Here is a 21,105-nt window from a genome sequence, read left to right on the forward strand (position 1 = left end):
ATGATATCCTCATCAAGACTGCGAATGCCATTTGAGAGACCGGAGTTACGGCTCTGTGAGAACAATGCCATACAGTCAGTCTCAGGGGGAAACATTACCCACACAATCATCCTAAGACCAAATCAAGAGTGGATTTAGTACAGCATCAGCTACTTTCCTTAACTTCTGGGTACAATCAACTTTAATACATCTATTTACTGTAAATGCCTAGTTACTGACAATCAGAAGCTCTCAGAGTCAGAAGGCCTATTATGTTATAAAGAAACCTGTGGTTTGACTACAGATCCACAATATGAAGCAAGAAATTATGGACAAATATAACCTCTTTATTTCATAATAATTTGAAACAAGTGGCATTTATATACAGTGTGGAGTGCATAATGTTGAAGTTCCAGTAGTGGAGGTGAGGTGTCTATGAAGTGTTCAGCAGTCTGATGGCCTGGTGGAAAAAGCTGTCTCTCAGTCTGCTGGTACGGGACCGGATACTGCAGAACCTCCTTCCTGATGGAAGTAGTCTGAATAGTTTATGGCTGGGGTGACTGGAGTCCTTGATAATCCTCCCCGCTTTCCTCAGGCACTGCTTCCTGTAGATGTCCTGGAGGGAGGGAAGCTCACCTCCAATTATCCGTTCAGAACACCGCACTACTCTCTGGAGAGCTTTGCGGTTGTAAGCGGTGCTGTTGCCATACCAGGTGGTGATGCATCCAGTGAGGATGCTCTCAATGGCATAGCGGTAGAAGGTCCTGAGGATACGGGGGCTCATGTCGAATCTTTTCAGTCTCCTGAGGAAGAAGAGGCGCTGTTGCGCTGGGCGATCGTGGCTCAAGAGTTGGGAGTTTGCCTTGTAATCGGAAGGTTGCTGGTTCGAGCCCCGGCTTGGACAGTCTCGGTCGTTGTGTCCTTGGGCAAGACACTTCACCCGTTGCCTACTGGTGGTGGTCAGAGGGCCCGGTGGCGCCAGTGTCCGGCAGCCTCGCCTCTGTCAGTGCGCGCCAGGGTGGCTGTGGCTACAATGTAGCTTGCCATCACCAGTGTGTGAATGTGTGCGTGAATGGGTGGATGGATGACTGGATATGTAAAGCGCTTTGGGGTCCTTAGGGACTAGTAAAGTGCTATATAAATACAGGCCATTTACCATTTACCATTTCTTCACTGTGTTGTTTATGTGTACTGACCACGTAAGATCCTCAGCCAGATGTACACCAAGGAACCGGAAGCTGCTCACTCTCTCCACAGCAGCGCCGTTGATGGTGATGGGGGTGTGTACTTCTCTGCATCTCCGGAAGTCCACTATCAACTCCTTTGTCTTTGCGACGTTGAGGGTGAGATGGCTGTCTTGACACCAGTGGGTCAGGGCGCTGACCTCCTCCCTGTAGTGACCCACCACTGTAGTGTCATCCGCAAACTTCACAATGATGTTGGAGTTGCTAGTAGCCGTGCAGTCGTAGGTGTAGAGTGAGTACAGGAGAGGGCTCAGTACACACCCCTGTGGAGCACCAGTGTTCAGTGTGACGGGGGATGAGGTGATGCTGCCCAGTTTGACCACTTGGCGTCTGTCAGACAGGAAGTTAAGGATCCAGCTGCAGAGGGAGCTGCTCAGTCCTAGATCCAGCAGTTTCCTGTCCAGCTTCGAGGGAACGATGGTATTGAATGCTGAGCTGTAATCTACAAACAGCATTCTCACATACGTGTTTCTCTTATATCGCCATGTTTTCAGGTTATTGCATTCGCAAACTTTAGTGTCTATGCTGTCTACCCCCAAAATTATGGTTGAATACAAAAAAAAAAAAACCACCATATCATGAATGGGAAAATTCTCTTTCAAATGTCTTAACACTGTTAAAAGGTTTATAGAACCATTTGTGATTTAAGGCTACAAAACACTTTCAGGAGCTATATCTGTATATCTGTTGAGACATGGACAGGGAGCCTTGTATCACTGGTTTTAAAGTTACGGCTGATGTATAGTAGGGCTGCCACAAACGATTATTTTGATAGTCGACTAGTCACCGATTATTTATGCGATTAGTCGACTAATCAGATCATCATCCACTGGACGTAAAACTACAGCTTATTGCACCAGCAGCATCTGCTCTTATATAACTATCATTACCTTACAGCTTTAAGCTTTTAAGGTGCTAACTAAAAATAAAGACAAGATGATAGTTTATTCAATTTTAATGAAATTTGCAGATTGTTTCGGTAAAGTTTAATAAACTCCTTGCTATCTAAAATATAACAGGACACCGGAGTATATTCTCCAGCATCTCACACTTCTGATAATCAGCTGTCTGCTTGACGTTTATTCAGCTGTGTAAAAACTATAACTTTAATCTCAGCCAAACCGATTTACTCAGGAACAAATAAAATTAAAAAAAAAAAAAAAAAAGCCAAACAACAACATTTTTAATTTATCTAAGTGACTCATATATATTTAACCTGAGTCGCGAAAGACGGCGGTGGGTTTGAAAACAATTTGCCGGGAGTCCGGTGTTCTCACGGCGCTAGTGACCTAGCCCCCGGCTAGCTATCGAGCTAGTGGGTAACAGACGTCTCCGAAAACGTCGGAGCGCTTTTGAAAATATGTGGTGTCCTGCTAAACTGAGCCGATATTTGAGATTTACACAGCTACATTCTCGCCTGAAAATATGTTAAACGTTTATTTTGTGACCCAGAAAGAATAATAAGAGTAATATTAAAACTAACTAGCTACCGCCATTGTTGGAAACTAAGCTGGGCCGCGCTATGAATTCTGGGACACAGCTGCTTCTTCTTCTTCGGGGTTTAACGGCAGCTGGCATCCTTGTACATGCTGTGCTGCCATCTTCTGTTTCAGTCCGTTATTACACTCTTAAATCCTGCTATTATTCCTGCGTCTTTTGCGATCTTACAAAGCTTCAAACGACACGTCGACTATTAAATCAGTCGTCGACGATTTTGATAGTCGACGTAATCGTAACTAGTCGACAAATCGTGGCAGCCCTAATGTATAGTTTAGGGTCTATAGTGTTAGTTCAGAGAGTGAGAAGCCTGAGCAAGACTGGCATTATGACTGTATCAAGAAACTGGGAGGAAAATAATGAGAGAAGGAAAGCAGAAGCAGGAGGTGTTGAGACAGTGAGAAAAAGAGGGTAAAGAATGCACTATGGTATAAACAGAAAAAAAAGAGCAGGAGGGATGATGGAGAGTGATAACACTGCTGGTGTAAAAAATAGAGAATAGAAAAACAATGAGGAGTGAGATGAGGATGAAAAGTGGGAAAGAGAGCAGAGTAGGAGGAGGACACGGAGGAAGGAATGCATGAAGAGAAAAAGGAGGTGTTCTGCTTGGCTGCAACTAAATGAGACGTTTCGTTAGATACCTCACAGATGCATTTCCTCTGGTGTTCCTCCTTCTCCTTTTTTCTCCACCTCCTCCTTGTTTTTGACCTTGTTATTATAAATATTTCTATTTTCTTTCAGATAAAAAGCAGTGTAATGAGCCTGCACTCAAAAGAACTCCTCTTCTTAATTCCAAATATCCTGAGAAGCATAAACTTTGCCACAGATTTTTGCCATTCTTTGTGCTTTCCAATCACATAATATGAAAGTGACATGGGTCATTTGGTATTGCATTATATATTTTAGTTATTCTGCGTTTCAGTGAGCAGAGATTGCTGTGTATAGTATCTCCTTTGTCAAAATGTCTCAACTTTCATATTTCAGTCTTCTACAGTCTCAGTCTCAGAGGTGCAGCAACAGGTGCATGTTCAATGGTTTTTCACAGAGCTGTGCACAATGATTTTTTTTAAAGTGGACACCAATTGTTGTTCAATATGAGCTCCACTACCTGTGACTTCATCATTATCCCCAAAATAAAGTTCAGCTTCAAATGTCATTGTTTTGAAACCAAGCGGAAAACTCCAGAGCTGAAAATGAAGCAAATGCACAAGTGGCAAAATTTACAGTTCCTCTAGGTGCCACTTCATGCTGGCTCCAGAAGGGAGACATTCCCCATAGACGGCCAGGTTAAAATGGCCAATTTTACAGCATCAAAAAGCATATTTACAGCCTGGTAAAAAAAAAAAAAAAGGTTTTGGCCTCTATGGACAGTTATCCTATCATAAATACTCTGGTAATTTTTTTTTACAACTCATCCACCTGGTGTAGTCATTAAACTGGACCTCTTTACTGTGTGTGTGTGTGTGTGTGTGTGTGTGTGTGTGTGTGTGCAGCATTTATGCCTTTATGAGCATTTTTAATGGATTACCTGACTAATGTTATGACTTACACTGCGGTACAGAGCATCCAAAAAGTTATTGCTTTGGTTTTGGAGACTAAAATTCCAGCATTTTTTTAGTCTGAGCACCAGTTACCTGATATGCATGTCTGTGGATTGTAGCCATATCGTTTATGAATTTAGTTTGCTAACTAAGCTAATTAGCATCAGCTGATAAATTATAAATCCACCCTCTCGTGAGTGATGTCAGCGTGGCTCCATCCATCGTTCACACTGACAATGAACTGTATGCACAAGTATCTGGGTCAGAATGGCAGCGACCTATGAATAGCAGCCACATTGGTGTCCTGTCCTAGGACATACCTTACAGGAAAAATTTTAATTGCATGTTTGTCTGTTTATTATTATTTTTAATGAGTGGACCAACAGAACTTTGGGATCATGTGCTGTACTGGAGTTTGCTCTCCAAAAACAGTATCTCGATCAGGATCATCTCCGCGGGTAAAACTGCTCAGTGAGACTGAACTGAAATTATGAAAATTGCATTTTTACTGAAAAATGAAAAAAGTTCTGCATTTGAAAAAGATCCAATAAATGGGTAATGGGTAACAGAAGAGTGTGTAGGAACTTACTAATGAATTCAAGATGGAGAAATATTTAACTAAGTTAGCCAATCGTTCATTTTGGCTGAAGAATTGATAACTGTTCCACCCCCATTCTCCTCAGAGACTTTATTCATATCTGTGACAATCCTGGAACTAACTGAGTGACGGACTTGTACTCACCTGGAATGACCTCGCCAGTCCACCCACAGAAACGGTAAAAAGTCCAGATGAAGATTTAGTGTTTTTTGAAAAAAGAGTTTTCAAAAATTTTGACTTAAATAATAAAAATAACAATTCCCTCTCAACAAAAGAAGTGCCTAGGTGTAATAAGCCAAAATAACATGTTACACAAAGAAAAATAAATGTTCTAATAACTTAATAAAAACTCCACTGGAATCTTGATAGATGTTGTCACAGCACTGCATCAGGTAATATAAATTTCCTAAAATAACCCTTCAGTCCACCTGTTTGTCTTAATGTTGTGGACATGACCCTGATTACTACTAATTTACTTAATGCCATTAATCCCATTTATAATAACACACACACACACACACACACACACACACACAAACTTACTTTCACAGTCCCTCGAGGCTCATCAACTGACCCTCTGACGCTATTTCTGTCTACAATCACAGTGTGTGCGTACTGTAAGATATTTTATGCACAGTTGTGTGCATGTGTGTAACTCTGCGCCGTTAGCGAAAGCTGGAAATAGACACAGTGGTAATGAGAGGTTCAGGGGATTGATCAGAGCTATGGAAAAACTAATACAAACATACCCACAGTGGGCACTCGCCGTCTCGATGGAGTGACAAATCTTTCGTGGTCTGACTGCAGCAAATGGAGGAGCTCTGTCAACACGGCAGTGCACAACCCACGCTCACATAAGCACAAACACACATTCAAACACACTCTCACACAAAGCTTGACGTCTGAGTCAGAGGCTCTTTAAAGAGCAATATGCCATCTATTCACACTAGGACCTTTCTTTGACCTTGACCTTTTGCGTGTATTTGTGTATTTTATATATATTCACACATGCATGCACACACACACACACACACACACACACACTCACACACACATCAGATTTAATGGTCAAATTATGAACAGGTACCACAGAACACACTCTGACTCTGTGCAGAGCTGACGGGTGAGTGTTGAGTGCTAAAAACTGAATGTGTGATTGAGTTTGTGTGTGTGCGTTTGTGTGTGTATTCCACAGAGACCAGAAGTACTTAATGTATTTTAAAAGTTTTTAGAGAGTGTGTTTAAGCTGGGTCTATGTATACTGAGCAAGCTGCAGATGGATGGACAGATACTGACATGTTAATGGATACCTGTGTGTGTGTGTGTGTGTGTGTGTGCGTGCGTGCGTGCGTGCGTGTGTGTGTGTGTGCGTGAGTGAGAGACTGTGTACCAGCTGCGGTGTGTCCTGCAGCAGAGGAAGCAGTGTGGCCTCCAGGATGCTGGTCTGATCGGGGGTCAGGCCCTGCCACAGGGACAGCAGGAGCACGAGAAGGTGTGTGGCACTCCGCAGACGAACAAACGCCTCTTCCAGCAGTGCCCGGTTCTCCTCTGCAGCCTCTGCCAGTGCCATTACCTGGAGGAGACAGGAGCTGGTAAATCTCTCCTAATCATCACAAGAATCACCATTGCATACAGAGGTGATGAAAATGCATTCATACATCAACAGTTTGCATTTAAGGAGCTGTGACTTCACCTCTGATCTTGATCCAGTTTGTTTTATAAAAAACTTGAATACTTGTCAAAAATTATAAACATGCTTCAAAGTCAGCCAAGAAAAATATAAATCTGCTGGCTACCCAACTTGACCTCTGGTTCCAGTCATTTTGAATTTTTGTGTATTTTCTTCTGAGTCATCTCCATAATTATTATATTTTCTTAATATGACACAAAAGCCAGATTTCCCCCTTTGCTTTCTTGCTGGACCAAATGACAAATCATCCCTAAAAGCCTTGCTGGGTCACTTTCTCTAAAACACACCCATTTATCCCCAAAGACAAAGACTTAACATCAGTGGCAAAACCTGTGTAAACAGTTTTATGAGCATCGAGTCTGCAGCTTCTTCATTACTCTCACTGTGTGTTAGCCTGAATTCACCCTGAACCACTTCATCTTTGTGTATTATTTTTATAACGGGGGTCACAATTCCCTGCTGCAATATTAAGATCTCACAGTTCCCTTTTGGCCTTTAACATCTGAAATTAAATTTTAAAATAATGTGTAGGGATGACATGTTTGGCAAGATTTTTGATGGACTACTAGTTACAACGCAAGTCAAACACACTGCTTTGTCAGAGATGAAAGAGACAGTTAAATCATTTGTTAAACTGTTATACACACAGGATGATTCTTCCTTCCTTTCTTGTCTAGTTTTAGCTAACCCGGTATATTTACAATGAAGCTAGAGCCTAAATCTGCATTCTATCTTAAGGCCACTAGAGGGCGACAGCTGTAGTTGCAAAAAGACGTCTGGTCCAGTAGAAGTTTATGGGAAAACAGCTTTCTGTTATTTCTTGTTTAAACATGTTCTTGCTCAGTCCATGGGCTCAGTCTCTTATGTTGGGACATAATGAATAAAAAATGAACTCTGTTTTGTAAATCTTGATCATACCGCGTTTCAAAAAAGAGGATTATCTCATGTGTGAGGCTACATGACAAGGAACCCGTCAATGACAAGTTATCAGCCAACGGGTGTGTCCCTCCTCATCACATCCAGGTTTTTGCAACCAAGTTCGCAATGGTGAAAACGCTCGAAGGTGTCACAGTAGGTATGTGGATCTGGGTCCAATTCTAGTTCCCTTGAATGGTTAAGACTCTTGACCCATAAGACCCATATAAACATTAGTTTGGTAGTAGTCAGTTAAGCTACACTGGAAGTGATTCACAGCATTGTGGTGACCAGAAATTATAGGAAGTAACTGACATTTCACAACTTCAAGATACTACAGGTGAATTAACCACTGGGAACAGAAAGATTTCAACATATTTCAACATTTCTCAACTTCCAGGACAGCAACTGAAGAGACTAATTTAACGTGGGAATGAAGAATAGCACTGACTGATATATGACCTGTTAGTAGATATATGTATATTCATTACATAACTAACCAGCTCTCAGCTTAAAGGTAATGCGTAATATGCAAATCACACCATTTTACCACTTTAGGACTCATATCAATTGGAAGATATTGCATTCAATATCCACATTATAACACCCACTTAAAGTTCCCACCTGTATGCTCGGTATGTTTTTAAAAATCATTGCTTTGACAATAACATCTTAAATGCACTACTTACAGGACAGTTCTGCAACAATTCTGTAAATTAATTAAACATTACCAGTGGAAATCTTCCTTTTAGGATTTTTTTCTAATATTTCTTCAACTTCTTAAAAATTCTTTCACTCTTTCCTTTACCAATATATTCTTCAACAGGAGGAAATAAACCCCAGTCCATTATTTCCATGCCCTTCAGCCTTTGTGCTTTATGGCTCTTTCCTGCAGACTACTGGATTTAGTTTTTTTTTCTCTGAACAAACTGCACTGCTGTTCTCCTGTTAGAGCACTGGAAATCCCATTTAGAGAATGTTTACTACGGATTTTCTTCTTTCTCAAGTTTAAAAATAAACTAAACTAAAAAGACGAAACACAGCAGAATTCAAATAAATTGTTCTCTACATGTAGAGACTGCTTGCTCTGATGACTTGCCCATACACTCGGTTGGCAGTATTTTCGAAGGCATGTTTTCTTAAGAATTGTGGGAATCAAAAACATAGACGGGGAGCAAAGAGGAATGAAATACTTGCTTTGCAATGAAGATGAGGTTAAACAGCACAAAAGTGAGGGTTAAGCTCTTCTAACGTTTACTCAAGTACACAGCTCAGCAGTAGAAGGCAGAAAGAGAGAGAATACATATATGAGGTGTGGTAGGACCATGTGAACTCTGACCTTCAGTGAGGGGTCAGTCCCTTCATCCCTGTATCATTGCAATAACAGAGGAGTGGAGATGAGTAGAGAACAAGCGATGAAAGAGCAAGACAGATGAATAAGAAGACAACAAGAAAGGGCAAGCCGGATGAAGACAAGGAGGGAAATGAGAGAAGCAGGAGGAGGAGGAGAGAGATGAACGGACAGAGAGAGAAAAAGAAGAGGTGAAAGCAGATCTGGGACTAATGGAAGAGTGTGTATTCAGATAAATGAGTGATCTGCAGGCCTGAGTGCCAACGTACGCCAGGAGTTTGTTTGACAAATGGATTCAGCGCTTGCCATTTGATACTGCGAAAACAGAGATGGAAGACTCAGAAATGAAGTGTGTGTGTGTGTGTGTGTGTGTTGGGGAGAGAGAGAGAGAGAGAGAGAGAGAGAGAGAGAGTCAGTGAGTGAGAGAGTGAGTGTATATCTGTGTGCATGCTAGGGTAAAGCACCAATTGCTTAAGTAAGCCGTTTTGATTTGCGTAATACTAAACTACAAACATGAGTACATGGGTACGAGAGCCTCCTCTAAGACTTGCACACTAAGTGTAAACAGTCAGAGTTAAAGTCTTAATTCACTTCCTTTCATTTGGTGGTAAACCTAAAAGGACTCAAGCATTCATTCAAGGCTGAGGTCATCTGTGGGTGCCATGTCATTCACAACTCTCAAGTTAGACACACATGCACACACATGCATACGCATTCTTGCCAAATGATTAACTATTTCTCATCACTGTCTTGCCAGTCTAACCCAGTCTAACCTTCATGAGTACACAAAGACATAAGCTTGGCTTAAGTCTTTTAAAAAAGTGTGACCGAATTTAAATTATTTCTGACTCACTTGCTCTCTTCATTTTTTTCCCTCTCTTCCTCCCTTGCATCTTGTACAACCATATGGTAAAAAGCTGTAAAATTCTGCACACTTATTGGGAACACTGCTCAGAGTATTTAGATAAATAATAAATAATTGCAAAATTCTGTTGGATCTTTGGGAGTCTAATTTTGTGAATTGTGAAAAAAAATAATATACGTTTAAAAACACTCACGAGCTACAACTCACGTACATGAACTCCTTATACTCTAATGCTAAATTTCTGCCATGAGCCACACAGACACACACACTGACTACCTTCATCCTTCTCAAGATCCAAACAAAACCCCATCCACCTTCCCCTCGAGATCTCTGAAAATGTGCATGTGTGCACGTCTGTGTGTGCGTATTGATAAAAGGCTCCAGGTTTGGTGAAGGGCTTCATTGTTGGCAGTGGGTCGACTCCACACACACACTCTGATTGATGCCAGCTGAGAGAATACAAAGACACATTTAGCCTAAACACCCCCCCCCCCCACACACACACACACACACACACACACACACGCACACACACACAGAACAGAGATATAAAAACATGCAAATGTGAACACACATCCATTTACACACAGATATGTACAGAATATATACACAAATGTTAAAAACAAATAACCAATACAAATCAGCTTCCAGGAAGCCTGGACAGAAAAGGTGCTTAAAAAAATTCTAAACTTGGACATCAACACCATCCCTCTCACAGCTATTTAGTTGTACGTCAGCAGCTGAACTACTGGTGACCTTAAACAACCTGCAGTTGAAGCTGCTGGGGTTACGACCTCCCGAGGTGTCTGCAATAAAGTCTGGAGTCTATTTGAAACATAAAGGGACATTCTGCTGCATCTTATGCACTTAAACCTGGTTTACATCTCAGTGACAAGGCACAAGTTTGTGACAGCGTCATGGCCCTTTAACCTAGACCGTCAAAAAAAAAAAAGTCAGAGGGAAAGACTGAAAGTCTATGAAAGATGTTATTAAAGAAAAATTCCCTCTATTAGAATTTCTTCCATCCATTCACTTGTTCAGATGCAAACACAGAGTACAAAGCTTCCAATACAAGCCAACATTTTACGTTACTCTGGGGATTGCAAACCACACACAGACACATACACAAACAGTCATGTTTATCTATTCACGCACAAATGCACAAAGATATGCACACACATGTACTGAGAAAAATACCCAAGAAAAGTACAGAAAAACACAAACAGAAATTAGCAATACCCCTATCTACCAAATCCATGGAAATGCAGTATTTAGAGCACACACTCTATATCCATATAAACACACACACACACACACACACACACACACACACACACACACACACACACACACACAACAAAATGTAACTGACTCTTAAATTTAAGCTGAGATGCAACAAGCATTTAAAAAGTTAGACTTAGGAATTAGCTGCCCAGGATTCACATTTGGCTGCCATGCTGTTCATAGGAAAGAAGGGAGGAGAAAAAGTTTCAGAATGAATTCTGTGCTTGACTAATGAAGTTTATTCTCAGTATATAAACCAACCTAGCACCCTTAAAATCATGTATATATGATGAGCAAGATATAGCTAATGTCATGTTCCTTTGAATTAACATAATGTGAAGATGGTTACAGTGATCATTCCAGTGCGCAGTGTTTAGGTCAAAGAAAGCAGCACTTTGAACTTTTTAAAATAGACAGGGCCAACTTATCTCTCAGAATAACCAACATGGCCAATAACTTAAAATAAATATGCCCCATGAAGCAGAAAGAAAACACAGGAAATGCCACTAATGTAATTTCATTTCCTTGTTTTAATACAGTTATATGACTTATACAGTGAAAAATAAAAACTATAAAAACAAAAAAACTGACTCTAAAGTCACCATCATAATATTAACTAAGACAATGCACAACAGCCCTGTCACAGTTCAAAGTGGCGCTTGAGCATGTGCCGGACTTGTTCAGTATTCTCCTGAGCAACAGGTACCACTACTCAGAAAGAAAACTTCACATCAGTGCTGATAAAGGGGCACAAGAAGTCAAAATCATATGCAAAGACACTGCTGTGTTTTTAAGCTTCCTCCACATGTGTCATCTTATGAAGCTGTTGAAGCATCGCTCTCTCTGAGCTCCTGCACCAATATATCACTGAAATGGTGGTAAAAACTGTCACGATTGTACACTTGTGTATTCAAGACAGCCATGGCCACACATCTAATGCCAGCATGACAACAAGGCATGAAATCATGGCAAAGACACCAACTGTGATGTCACTTTTAGTGCACGCCTTTGTTTGTTAGGGTGGTAGAGCAAGCATAAACTCAGTGTAAGATGTCAAACAAGCCACTGGAACGTCAAGAATCACAGTATTTATCTTGTAACCCAATTAACATTCCCATCTTCTGACATATGCAATAATGAAATTGCACACCATCATCATTTCTAACTTGTGTAACTGCTAGAGTAACTCAGACATATTTCTTTGCCCCACATTTAATATACGGGGATCGGGTCAGTCACTCACTAGTAACATTAACAGTACTTTTCTTTTCAAAAGCACTATTATACATGCTGTTAAATATTAACAGATATGATGTCAAACATAAACTAGTCAAACTATGTCCTTTAAAAAACTGGTGGAAAAGTGCTACCCAGTCCATGACCTTCCAGCGCTGCAGTTGATAATTTGGTGTAGAATTTGTTCCTGTTTGACTTTCAACAGCTACAGTATAACTCAACGCCAAGTTTGGACAATTTTACAACACAAAGCGCAAAAGCACTTGTGTAGCAGCTCAGATATCAAGTGGTGAAGTCTGTGAAAGGCTCTGCAACAAATGTCGAGCCAAATGCACACAAAAAAAATGCATTTCTGTCAAACATCGCTGAATGTTAGTAAAAGTCAACATGGCGGCAAGTGGAAAAATAAAATAAAGGTATCTGCTGCCAGAGTTTTATCCTTACATAAAGTGAAACAGACAAGAAATAAAGCTCAGAGTGTTTTTGTGTGTGTGTTCCTGTGTGAGCGTATCCTCCACAGAGTCGACAGATTAGATGTTTCCTGCTCAGTAAGCCGCAGCAAACAGCATGGATGAACTCCAAGCCACAGACACACACATGCACACACATGCACACACAGTCCAATATGAAAACACATATGCATACATACAACTTAAAGATAGGTGCGCCTACAAATACACAATTGACTTTGTGCACACAGTGCTGCACTATCTGTGCAAGTGGAAAATAACAGCAGTCCGTTTGGAAGAAAGCAACGTGGCAGAACACATCGCTCTCAGCCCGGGGTATTATGGGACGATGCATCAAGGAAAAGAGAGACAAGCTGGGTGAGAGTGAAACACAGACAGGGACAGGAGCAAAACAATGTTTTACAGGACAGGAAAGCAAAGAAGTAAAGGAGATGGGTTACAGTATGAGTATAAAGAAAGAAATGAAGAACGAAGTTGAAAAAGTTCACACTAAGGTCAAATGAATGTGTTACAGTTGGTTGTGTGTGCACGTGCATGTGTTTCCGTGTCTTAATTAAAGAGCTAATTAGAATCTCAGTTTAACGACGGCTGGAAATACAGAGCCCATTTCCTCACGCAGGACGACTAATAGACATACTCACAAATGGATACAATTACATAGACAGGCACAAGCTCCTGAAATCATCTTAAATACACACACACACACACACACACACACACACACACACACACACACACACACACACACACACACAGTATCACTTACACAAACACTCACGATCGCACAGACTTCCATTAACATCCGTTCTGCTCACGATCAAATGTGCTTTCACTAACACAAGACCACATTTCCTCAGTACTGAAAGAACAGTAACAGATTCACTGTTTCACTTATGTGTGTCGAGTGGTGAGGCCCAAATATCTAAATATGTGTCTCATTAGAGTTCCTTTGTGCTGTTGTAGAGCCTGATGTTGGCTGCCAAACACCTGCAGACACGCACACAAATACAGTGCAGGGGTGTAGAGAGACCTTCAGGGAGTTAACCTAAACAGTGCAGTGTCAGACACTAGCTTATGATATCATACTACACAAACATAAAGAGGTACCAAATACTTTTGATGTCTTCAGTCCATCACCAAAAAACATATTCTGCTTTTCACTTTGGTCTTTACCTCCTTAAACATCGTAGTCAGCTCAGGAAAATGATAGCGCTCATTGTGACTATTAAACGTACACTTTGAGTTACTTTGGCTTGGTTACTGAGCATCATTTAGCAGTGTTTGTCATGTTTGCAGCGCAGTGTTTGATCCTCTGCAGGTCAAACTGTCTGAGGGAAAAACTCATTATATGAGGACTGCAACCAACCAGTTTGACCACCAAAATGTTGAAGTGAAAAAAAAGAAACCTGGGCAATAATGATTTCTTTAAAAAAGCAGATTGAGCTAAAATGAAAGGGTCAGGCAGTTAGATGTTATGTTAGGAGGTAGACATGCCGAGGACGGTGGAGACAGAGCAATCTGGTGGATGAGTGACAGAGTGATCAGCATCTCTTCTACCAGTGTCTGATAGACAGATAGCCAGACAGACAGACAGTAACCACTATTGTCTGTGGTCAAAACAAGCACACACACACACACCGTGTTGATAACACTGTCTGTCTACACTCCCACTGATAAGACAAGAGGAGAGAGCAAGAGAGTGTAATAGACAGAAGGGGATGAGAGAGATGAGGGGAGAAAAAACTTGGAGGCCACAAAGAAATTGAATAAAATACAGAGAATAAAAGGTAGGGTGAAAAAAAGATTGTTTACTCAAGTCTGAATGGAGTACCGAATGAGGAAAGATGTAGAGGATAAAGTGATAGGATCTGGCAACCAAACCTGATCCAACCTCTCATGGTTTATCATCTGCTGGGAAAAGACTTGGAGCATATCCACCAGATAAGCATGAACTCCAGGCTTCCACATCCTTTTCTTTTGTTTGTCTTTATATCTATGCTTAACTTTATATCTACTCGGGCAAATTAGCTTTAGTAATCATGCACAAAATGTCTCATAGAAAAAAAATCACAATTAATTTTACTGCATTTTAGTGTGCAGGTCATTGAGCCTATCATCTTAAAACAATAATTTGTTAGTATATATACGGACAACATGCCATTATCGGCTGGAGGAAACCATCCGTCCAACTATCTGTCTTTTAGCACTGATCCAAGTCCTGGTCGCAGGAGCAACAGTCTACATAGACCTGCCTGAACATCCAAAGCCACTACCAGCTCTCCTGAGGGGATACTGAGGAGCTTCCATGAGTTATAGTCTTTCAAGATGCACCCATAGATTGTTTCAGGAAAGCTCTTTTCTGAGAAGAAAAAAAACATCACAGATTCAGATTTTTTTTCTTTTTTTCTCACCACAGCTCAACAAATCAACAGATCAATAAATAACAAACAACCCCAAGAGATAGATACAGTGTCATTATGACTGATGGCACTAAACCACTCCATTTGTCAGTTTCCCACTTCATATTTCACCGAACTGTGAACAGGTGCCCCGAGAAACTATAACTCCGCCATTTGAAGCAACTAGGCAACTAGTCATACCTGGAGGAGGCAGTCCACCCCTTTTTAGATAATAACTGTGGCCTCAGTCTTAGAGGTGCTAATCCTCATTGTAGATGCAGCACTCTCAGCTCCAAACCACTGCAGTGTGACTTGAGGTCAGCATTACCGGTGTTAATCTGGATAACTCCTGGACTGATCAAAAAGTGCAAGAAGTACATTCTTGCAGCCCAACAAGGGCTTCTGAATTGCTTCTGATAGCGGAGTGGCAAGGGACTAAACTGAGGAGTGGTAAATGTATAACTGCCAATAGTGTTTTCACAGACATTACGGACACTGCTGTTACTATGAATACTGGATTTTCTGGACAGACCTCAAGTAAGGCAAGCAAATCATTATTGCAATACTATGCAGGTAGGACATGCCTCTTAAGTGCCACTGAAATATTTTTCAAGGAAATTGTTTTAAAATGTAAAATGATATCCAGTTTTATAGAAAAATAAGTAAACTGCATATGTGAGAAGATGTAAGTAAACAATTATATTTTTTTATATACCTGATAAAAAAGATTCATTTTGTCTAAAACAATTAAATCAACTGTTTTGGGCAATTTAGAAAAGAAAATTGGGCAGTTTGAGGAAAAACAGATATAAGGCAAAAATGCCTTATAATGCCTTATAATTATTAACTAATTAGCTAAAGAAATTCAATAACATTCTGAAAATTACTTGATCAGTGACGATGAGCGATGTAGATCTAGAGGCTGATACCCAATCCACTGTTTCACTTTCTTTGATACAATCTAGATGACTGTAAGCAACTAACTAAATACCTCTAATGTATAAAAAAAAATACAAGACATGTTAATGTTTATGTGGTTTCTTTGGTTAAACAAAAAAGTAAAAGTCTACTTTTTTGACCTCCTGCCCAATCAAGGCTGTCAGAGATGCTTTAACAGGCCGTCGTTCAGCGGTATGACTGCTCTAACCCTGTGCAGTGATTTATGAGGCTGTCCCACTCCGACAAAGAGTCAGCTGAACTCTTGTGTTTTTTCTGGGCTGGTGAGACTGAGAGAGAGGCCTTCTGCTTTTCTTTGACACGTGTGTTCACACGGTCATGAACAAAGAGCTTTATTCTCCACTGATAAGTTGTGGGTGGGAGAGCTGCACTCCCTCCCTCACTCCCCTCATTCCTCTTACTTATGGATGAATATGTCTGTCTTTCTGTAGTCAGAAAATGTCCTAAATATGGGCAGATCAGTTTACAGAAATGAACACAAATCCTTAAGAACAACATAACTTCAAAACATACAAAAGCAGGATACATAGCTGCAAATATGCAAATACAAAAATGTTGCAATCACACATGCAAATTCAGACTTAAGGTGTCTACTGCTTAAATGCATTAAGGCATTTGGCTTTTATACACTGGCAAAAAAATAAATTGTATAATTAAATCCAAACACCCTCTGCTTCTCTGTGAAACACACACACAGATACAGAGGTCAATAGTTGCTACAGTGTGCTGGGTGGTCCTTAGGGGCCAGAGGCCCTGGATAGAGCAGGGGACTAAATTGCAGAGTGTGACCCACCGCAGTGACACCCAACCTAGGATTAACACCCAGGCCTAGCCCCAGATTGCCAGTAGCCCCAGGCTGTGAGACCTGACCTTGACAGGTTCAGAAGTGACCTCCAACACCCACACACATTCGCTTGCTGGTTGACTCAAGGCCCACCCAGTGCTGACATAATGAGCGGGTTTGGTCCGTCCAGCTGGATGGAGGAGGGAGTGGGTTCTGTGTGAAGGCTGCACTGATGATTTTGGCTACGATTAGACGGCTTATCTTGCTTCCAAAAAATGTCTAGATTGTGTCTACACATAAATTTGAGACAGATCTTCGGTCACACCTGCAGCACATTAAGTCACAAATGTGTCGAAAGAGCAGCAATAAATAACTTTAATAATTTTCAAAACTCGAATCATAGAAAATATCAAAATCAGAAAGGATTTGACAATGTGTTATAATAATATAATTGGAATATTAATATAATAATTATTTTTTCAGGTGAAAGTTCACCCCTAAATTAAAAACAACAACAGTATTTTTTTTTACAATGTCTCTTTGTAGAAATTGTAACACATGTACTCAAAAATGACCCACAAACCTTGTCACGAGCTTTTTTAGTAGGAGCTATGCCCAACAGTTATATTACTCTGCAGAAGAAAATATCCCTCATGCGACAGATGTACTGCAAATGCCACAGTTAAACGTGCCCAGAGGCACGTTGGCAACTATCTGGAGAGGTTGCAAGAAAAAAAATATGTATTTCCTGAGTAGTTAGCTCTATGCAACTAGTGGTTGCTGGTGGCTGAAAATTAAAACTGATCACACATTTTTATTTTGCTACACCAAAAATCTCTCCTTTGGTAGCTAGCAGACTGCAACAGTTGCCCGGAGCTTGCATGGAAGACACCTACTTTTCCACGTACACTTGCCAGCTATTGTCTGAGTGGTAGTGAAAACTGTGAAAGTGCTGTGAATGTTTTGGTGAGATACAACTTTTACTCTGTTTTTACTACCCCTTCCATGCCAGTGTGACCGAGTTGTAAGCAATCAGGAAAGGCTCCAGCCGCCCCCGACCCTGGAAAGGATAAGCGGAAGCGAATGGATGGATGCTTTGAACAACATTTTTAGATATCCAAGAGAAGGCAGACATGTGTCAAAAACTCCACAACTGGATAACTGAACCAAAGACAATCCTGGATAAATAATAATACATGCTGCGGTAAACTTAAGAATAAAAGCCTAATAACTATTAGTTAGAAAATAATAAAACTGATCTTTAAATTACAATAGGAGGTGATGCATTGTCTTTGAGTGACACTTAAATGAATGATGTCATGTGTGCTCACCTACACACTAACTACATGTTTTACATGCTACATACCATCAGACATTTTTTTGTGTTTGACTGAAACCCAAAGGTCTTAAGCAACACGAGTTGTGATACTTACCAAACAAAAGTGTTAATGTCAAATGAGAAGGTTTTAAAATATTAAGCATCGATGAGTTTTAAATAACACCTGAGTATACGGTAAATGACTTTTACTAGAAAGTCAACAAAAGGGCAACTACGTGAGAGGCGTTTTATTTATGTTTTCATGCAAACTGTAAATCAAAAGCCATAACACTAAGACCTTACAAAAATACATATGAACATTTTCATGACAAACTGAGTCTCTTTCTAACTAATGAAAAGCATATGTATGATATAAAATGTTCTTACTTGACACACACACCAAAAAAAACATGCCATAAAGGCGTTAAAGTTTGAAAACACATCTTGCTATATTCGTGAAATAATCTCTGAGGAGATTGGTTAGCACTGTTGCCGCACAGCAAGAAGGTCCTGAGTTCAATTCCACCATCAGGCCGGGGTCTTTCTGTGTGGAGTTTGCATGTTCTCCCCGTGTTTGCGTGGGTTCTCTCCGGGTACTCCGGCTTCCTCCCACCGTCCAAAGACATGCAGCTTGTGGGGATAGGTTAATCGGATAATCCAAATTGCCACTAGGTGTGAATGTGCGAGTGAATGAGAGTGCGAATGGTTGTCTGTCCGTGTGTGTTGGCCCTGCGACAGACTGGCGACCTGTCCAGGGTGTACCCTGCCTCTCGCCCTATGACAGCTGGGATAGGCTCCAGCGCCCCCCGCGACCCTGAAAAGGATAAGCGGAAGCGAATGGATGGATGGATGGAATCTCTGAGGATTTATCAAATTTCACAACCTTCTGCCTGCAATAACCTCTTGTTAGATCTAATATATCAAACTTGTAAATGTTTGATCAGTTCACTTATGCACAATATCTACAACACTTTTTTTCCCCACTTGCATTTCCCAACATTTCCAAATGTGCCTTTAAGAAAACAACTGATATTGTTTCATCCAGACTGCATCAGCAGTACTAACAGTAGAGAGTTGAGAAAAAGCTGGATTCAATCATTAACTAAACAATGGTTCATGTTTTTATATCACAGAAAATGTGTCTGTAATGAAAGCACACTGGAAAAGCTGGAAACATCTGGATGTGACATCACATTGTCTGAATGAGGAGGTCAGCCCAGGTGAAAGAAAGGGAGAAAGTGGAGACGGAGGGCGTAGAACTAACGCACACATGAATATAATACACACACTGACAGCCACACACACCTAATAAAGAGGGCAGGCACAGCTGTTTGGAAGTGTGGTTGAGGTCAGAGTTCAAACAGATATACTGAGACACTCGTGCCATAAAGCAAGGTACTTAAAACAATTCACACTGAAGCACGCACGCACATATATGGTCCCCACACGAAATTCAGACATTTTCCCGAAGAGACCTGCATGCACACATGCAACGCACGCTGTTAGCGAGATTGTATTAATAGCATGTGATGTGACTTAACTCAAGGGCCCATTTCACCAAAACAGCTGCAAATGCAGTGTGTGTGTGTGTGTGCGTGTGTGCGTGCATGCGTGCGTATGTGTGGCTTTAAACCTTTCTCAAAAGCCAAAAAATATATGAACTCTACCAGCCCGACTGAGAGTTCAGTGGTGCAAGAAAACACAGGCCTCACATACATTTTCTCACAGTCTGACTCTCAGCTGCTCAAAAGTAAAATCAAATATTTACTATGCACTACAATAAAATTATTTAATTCAAATGTGTTAAAACAGACCAAAGAGCACAACACTCTGCAGCAAATCGAGACATTAAAGTTGTGTTTGGTGAAATCTATTGAGTCTCACTGACACAGACCATTCTGTTTCCTTTCAAAGCTCTATTAATCATCTTTTACATAACTGAGAAGTTCTTCCAAGACACCATAATAGATAGATGATGATGTCCACTTTCAAGGTGGATGGTTATGCAAGACCTCTACTTAATTTTTAACAAATCCACTGGATTATGAAATGTGAGAAAATAGTTAAAAGTCACCAAAAAAGGGGCGCACAAGATAATCTAATCTTTTTGTTCCTCTGGTTTCCTTTACATTTTCCTCTCATAATACAAATCTTAAGCAATCCTAATCAATTAACAAAACTGTAGGTGATTTCATTTCTGTCAGTCCAATAATTTTAAGTTTAAATTAGACTGGGACCAATAGAGAAACTATACTGAAGTCGTAAAACTGAAATATTTGAAGTCCATAAATAAGGAGTACTATTCCAGTTTGTTGTTCAAAAATCAGCATTCTCAGTGTTACACGAGTGTAGGGGACACAAAGCATGCGCGACACTTGCATCTTTGAAGGCCAGAGCACTGCTATGACTGCTATTCAGATGATATATATAAAATTTTTGGAAGGACTGTGTTTGCTTCAGCAAGACAATGCCAAACCACATTTGCACATAATTCAACTGCATGGCTCCAAAGTAAAAAAGACTGGATGTTAAACTGGGCTCCTTGCAGAGCAGCCCTGTCATCCAATAAAAGCACGTGTAATATGAAAGGAAAAATACAGCAAAAGAGGAATATAATTAAGAACAACACATAAAGAAATCTGAAACATTTGACTTTTTTGTTTCCTAATTTTTCATTTGTTGTTTTTCTGTTTTGCTTGTTTAAACTTTTAGTTTTGAATTTTAAGTGAAAAGTAAGCCCTGTTTCCCAGCAGCCATCTACTGTACACCTACTGTACTACTGTTTTTATCCAGACCTCAAAACAACCATCTACAGCTCCATTAAGCACCAGTTTTCCAAATGTCATCAATTTAGGTTGAGTCACAACATAACAGCTGAAAAACCCAAAGCTGCCATCATGAGTTGAATTCCCCCTGCCCTTTAACTGCCCTTAAACTATATTGTGAAAATGTATAAAGTGTTGTAAATATAAATTTG

The 21,105-nt window shown here is 40.4% G+C and overlaps 1 protein-coding gene across 4 annotated transcripts in view; it reads right to left on the reverse strand.

Annotated features, from left to right (window-relative positions):
• bbs9 (Bardet-Biedl syndrome 9) overlaps window positions 1–21,105 on the reverse strand; it is a 174,599-nt gene that overhangs the window by 76,503 nt on the left and 76,991 nt on the right. For all 4 annotated transcript variants that reach the window (XM_085292468.1, XM_085292470.1, XM_085292469.1 and 1 more), the window contains one exon: window positions 6,250–6,432. In XM_085292468.1, coding sequence (XP_085148594.1) covers window positions 6,250–6,432 — 183 coding nt within the window. The remainder of the gene's footprint in view (window positions 1–6,249; window positions 6,433–21,105) is intronic.

Source organism: Mchenga conophoros, linkage group LG11, assembly GCF_057382185.1.
Source record: "Mchenga conophoros isolate Kocher_MC1m ecotype Shallow Benthic linkage group LG11, M_conophoros_male_GT1.1, whole genome shotgun sequence".
NCBI lineage: Eukaryota > Metazoa > Chordata > Actinopteri > Cichliformes > Cichlidae > Mchenga > Mchenga conophoros.